General features: G+C 61.8%; 1 protein-coding gene and 1 long non-coding RNA gene across 2 annotated transcripts in view; one reads left to right on the forward strand and one right to left on the reverse strand.

The window, feature by feature from the left end:
- The window catches only part of LOC103682608, a 270,667-nt gene extending 267,176 nt beyond the window's left edge, over positions 1–3,491 (reverse strand). Inside the window, exon 1 of the long non-coding RNA XR_005834949.1 lies at positions 3,221–3,491. This is a non-coding gene — a long non-coding RNA (uncharacterized LOC103682608). The remainder of the gene's footprint in view (positions 1–3,220) is intronic.
- Positions 2,404–5,063, forward strand: part of FAM155B (family with sequence similarity 155 member B) — a 27,038-nt gene continuing 24,378 nt past the window's right edge. Inside the window, exon 1 of the mRNA XM_040630698.1 lies at positions 2,404–3,264. Within this exon, the coding sequence (XP_040486632.1) occupies positions 2,404–3,264 (861 nt within the window). The remainder of the gene's footprint in view (positions 3,265–5,063) is intronic.

Below are 5,063 nucleotides of genomic sequence, written 5' to 3' on the forward strand. Positions count from 1 at the left end.
CCCCCCCCCCCCTGCTTGTGTTCCCTCTCTCGCTGGCTGTCTCTCTGTCAAATAAATAAATAAATAAATAAATAAATAAATAAATAAATAAATAAAATCTTAAAAAAAAAGAAAGAAAGAAAGCACTCTCTCAAGCAAGGACACATGTTGTGTTCAGTGGTAGAGCTATTGCTTGAATCCAAGTCTCCAGCCCATGAACCCTCCCATTAGCCAACTTACGGGCTTTCTTTTCCTCCTGTAGACTGCAATTTCCTTTAAGGTAGGACTGTGTCTTCCACCCTTTCACCTTTCTAGGGCTCTCCTGGTGTGTTAAGAGAGCTCTAGAGCCAGATTGCCTGGGTTTCTGCCTTGGCTTCATCAGTTACCAGCTCTGTGGTCTTAGGCAACTTAGCCACTCTAAACCTCAGCTTCCTCATACATAAATGAAGATAACAATTGTACCTATCTCATAAGATTTTTGTGAAGATTAAATGAAATAATGTGTGTAAGGTACCTAGAGCAGTATCCTAGCACCTAATATACGCTCAATAAAAGCAATTTTATTATTGTTATTCTTAATATTAACACATTTTTACTGGTAATGGTTGGTTAAAATTTTGAATGGGGGAGTTACTGGGAGTGGGAGGGAGTGAGGAAAGGAAGTAGACAACAGGACCAGTCTGAGATTTGGTGGAATCCAAACGAGGTTTGGCGTGGCAGGACGTTTTTACGTCTGAGTTCCTAGTGCCATGTGACTCTGTGAGGGCCCCAAGCACATGGTTCCATCTGGGCGGCGCAGCTTCCCTAACTCTCTCTCTGCTATTCTCAGCAGCCTGTAGGGGGAGCCAAGAAGCTAGGAAGGGGGAGAGGCTGCTGTAAATCTTACTAAGGGCAGAAACAACACCCTATCTCTACTACCCATCCTTAGCCCACCGTCTTGCCCCCTCCAGGGCGCTCTCCGAGCCCTGTCCTCTGCGGCAGCTGAGCTGGGAGCTGTCCTTCAGCACCAGGGGCCGCCTTGGCCTCGGGCAGGGCAGTGAGGGCGACTGCTGAGTTAGGGGCACGGGACTGGTCCGATCTGCAGCCGGCTCCAGCATCGCCTAGTCACGGGGACGGGGGAGGCGACCCAGGGAGGCAGCGAGACGCTAAGGAGAAGGCTCCTGCCTCCTGCCACCAAGAATCACCCTCAGAAGTCCCCTAGCCCTGGGGGGGGGTGGGGGGGAGGAGTGAGCGGCCGCCCTGGGGAGGGAGGCGGGCGCCCAGGTGGGCGGGGGAGGGAGAGCGCCGGGGCCTGGGACTCAGCGTGTGGCGTGTGCACGCGGGGAGCGGGCGGATGAACGGAGGCGCTGAAGTGAATGGAGTTGGGGGTGGACTGGAAACATCCCCAAACAGCACAGGCTGCGGCCGGCGGGGGCTGGTGGGGGGGGCAGCGAGTCCTGAGGCGCAGGCGCAGTCGGGGCCCCAGTCCCGCTCCCTCCTCCTCTCAGTGCCTCTTTCTCCGCCCCGCTCCCCGCCAAACACACTCACACACGGGCTCTCAAGGTGTTCTCCGCACAGCGGAAGATGGCGACAGACTGAGGGGGCATGGCCAGCGGGAGCCACGGGCCGTGCGGCTCGGCGGCCGCCACAGCGGTGCTAACGGGAGACGGAAGCGAGAGGCGCACTAAGTGAAGCCCCGTGCCGGCGTCCGGCGCCTGTGGCGCCGCCGGGAGCCAGGTGGCCCGCCCGAGCCGGAACTCCGGGAGCAGCAGGCGCGGAGCCGGAGCGGACCCGGCCCGGGACCGGCCCGGGCGAACGGCCAGAGCGCGAGCGAAGCCCAAAGGGCCGGGCAGCCGGCTGGCCGGCGGGCCTAGGAGGGCGCGAGCGAGTCAGGGAGCGGCGCGGAGCAGGCAGCAGGCGGGCGGGCTGACGGGCGGGCGGGAGCGGCGCGGGGCGAGCGAGCGGAGCGCGGTGGCCGGGCCCGCACGGCGGCGCTGAGGGGCGCAGAGCTGCGCCGAGCCGAGACGGCCAGAACAGAGTGCGAGCCAGGCGGCCGCCGGCGCGGAGTGGAGTGGCGCGGAGCCGAGGGCAGCTGAGGGGCCCGACACTATGAGGAGTGCGGCGCCGCCGCCGCAGCCGCCACCGCCCCAGTGCCCCGCACCGCCCCCCGCCGGGACGCCGGGCAGTGCCTAGCGGGCCGGGCGGCGGCGCCCGGGCTGCGAGCGAGGGAGCGCAGGAGGAGCGCAGGGACGGCACGAGAGCACCCCGCGACTCTGGCCTGAGCGGGGCCCCGGGCTGGCCGGCCTGCCTCACCATGCAGCCCCCGAGGTAGAACCTGGACGGCGCCGAGGAGCGCGGAGCGGCGCGCAGCCCGCTTGCCCGCCCGTGACGGCCGTCCGGCCTCGCGCCTGCCTGATCCCTCCAGCCCGGACCCCCCCCTGAAATATGTTCAGGGGCGCTTGGATGTGGCCCGGGAAAGACGCCGCCGCGCTGACTATCTGCTGCTGCTGCTGCTGCTGGGCTCCCAGGCCGAGCGACAAACCTTGCGCTGACTCTGAGCGGGCGCAGCGATGGCGACTGTCCCTGGCGTCCCTGCTCTTCTTCACCGTGCTGCTCGCTGACCATCTGTGGCTGTGCGCGGGGGCCCGGCCCCGGGCCAGGGAGCTGAGCAGCGCCATGCGGCCGCCCTGGGGGACCGGCCGGGAGCGGCAGCCGATGCCTCCTCGCGCGGTGCTGCCCCTGCCGCCGCCGCCGCCTGGCGAGCCCAGCGCGCCACCGGGCACCTGCGGCCCCCAATACAGCAACCTGACCAAAGCCGCCCCCGCTGCCGGTCCCAGGCCGGACTGCGGTGGCGTCCCAGAGCCCACGGGGCTGGACGCAGCTTGCACCAAATTGCAATCTTTGCAGAGACTTTTTGAACCGACTACCCCAGCCCCCCCATTGCGGCCCCCTGACTCCCCTTCCCGTGCCCCGGCCGAGTTCCCCTCCGCCAAAAAAAACTTGCTCAAAGGCCACTTTCGGAACTTCACTCTCTCCTTTTGCGACACCTACACGGTCTGGGACTTGCTGCTGGGCATGGACCGCCCCGACAGCCTGGACTGCAGCCTGGACACTCTGCTGGGGGACCTGCTGGCCGTGGTGGCCAGCCCGGGATCCGGGGCCTGGGAGGTGTGTAGCAACTGTATCGAGGCGTACCAGCGGCTCGACCGACATGCTCAGGAAAAATATGACGAGTTCGACCTCGTGCTGCATAAATACTTACAGGCAGAAGAGTACTCAATCCGGTCCTGCACAAAAGGCTGTAAGGTAGGGACTGGCATCCACGGGCACAACACCTCCCTCGGCGGTGGGAGCGGTGGCGGTGGGACCCGCAGAGAAAAGGAGGTCTCCCCCCTCTCTCCACCTCACCTCCTCCCATCATCCCCACCGTTCACAGTAGGGCACTACGAGTGCTACCTTGGGACCCTCCCCAGAGAAGGGTGCCTCAGGGATTCAGGTCAGTTAACCACCCGGCCAACTTCTATTAATTCCGGGTTTGGGCACCTTCGGACTGGGGCTTCCTGGCGCCCCGCCCCTGCATGAGGAGGGAGGGGTCATGGGCAAAGGGGCGGAAAGAGGGATCTGGCAAATCGCTCCCCACACCCACACCCCCACCCCCGCCCCCGGCCTCCAGCCTCAGCCAGGGGTGCCCCTTCCTTTCCGGAGCCGGTGTTGAAAGTCCTGGGACTGACTGGTGCAGGGGGAAGGCCAAAGGGGGAAGGAAAAATATTTGGCAACCTAACCCTCACCCTGTGGCCCTTGCCAGTGGGTGAGAGAAGAGGCATTCCTGCCGGTGGGGCACTCAGCTCTATTGACCTTATATGACCTGAGTTGGAGCCCAGGGGTGCCTGTCTTCTCCCAAGGAGGGAACCTGCCAGCTCCTCTTCCCTGATAAAAGGAGTTGGGGAACGGGGTACAGCGGCTGGTGGGAGGGCCACTGGGGGTTGCTGCATTACAAAACTCCCAGTGCCTTCCCAGCACACTGGGGTAGCAGTGGAGGGAAAGCCGGCTGTCTGGCTGCTGGCGACAGGCATCCAGAGGGGAGGGGAGGCCACTGCAGAACGCGCCTGCCTAGGGCAGAGCTGGGTATGGAGAAACTTCCTGACCCTCGGCAGGGTCATTCTGGACAATAGGTGCATGGCGGCTGTAAACATTTGGGATGTGATGCTACTGCTCTGTTTGCTCAGCTTGGCCAGGTGGCCTGCCTTTGGGAGAAAAGAGAATAGCAAGGTCAAAGGGTCAAGTGAGGAGGAGACCAGGTGGGGTGGTGGCCTCACTCCTCCTAGAGCGGGGGGCTGAGAGCTGGAGAGGGAGACAGTGACTCCTATCCTAGCTTGTCTCCCTCTGAGGCCTTGGGGAGGGGCAGAAAGTGCCCCTTTCCAACTAACATGCCCCCTGTGGACTTCTTCAGGGTGCCACGCTCTTGGTGGGCTCCTTAAGGATTTGGGCAGGGGACTGGGGAGGAAAGGGGTGGCTCCTTGCTCCTGACTTCACTTTCTCATTCTCCTTTTTCCTGTTCTCGTAACCTAGCAGTCTCCCTCCCGCCTCCCTCAGCCTCAGCTGACTCACTGCCTCACTCACACTACCAAATGAGATATTCCACTTCTTAAAGGTGTACAGACAGATAGACAAACACACACTGCCATACACCACCACCACCACCCCAGGCAAAGTCATACAGAGATCGAGAGAGGTCGTCACACCCACAAACAGTTTCAGAGAGGCAGACACCCTGTCACACACACGCATAGCTCCTATGATGCCAGAGACACCCAGGCAGGCGGAAGAACTGTCACATGAAGAAGGACACATTTTGTCATAGACAGAGACACACACACCCTCGATGTCAGTCACAGATATACACTCAGTGAGAGCAGAGGGATGTGGTCCACAGCAGATGGAATAAAGGATGTCTCTCTCTGTGGCCCTCCCTCCAGCCCCATAGCCCCAATCCTTCTCCTTCCCTTTGGTCACCGGGATGAGTGAGAGACCATGCCACAACTTTCCCATGGGTTTTTTTCCCACGTTGTAGTTGGCTCCAAGCTCAGTCTGATCCCACACTCAAT

The sequence above is a fragment of the Ursus maritimus genome, assembly GCF_017311325.1.
Source record: "Ursus maritimus isolate PB19 chromosome X unlocalized genomic scaffold, ASM1731132v1 scaffold_X1, whole genome shotgun sequence".
Lineage (NCBI taxonomy): Eukaryota > Metazoa > Chordata > Mammalia > Carnivora > Ursidae > Ursus > Ursus maritimus.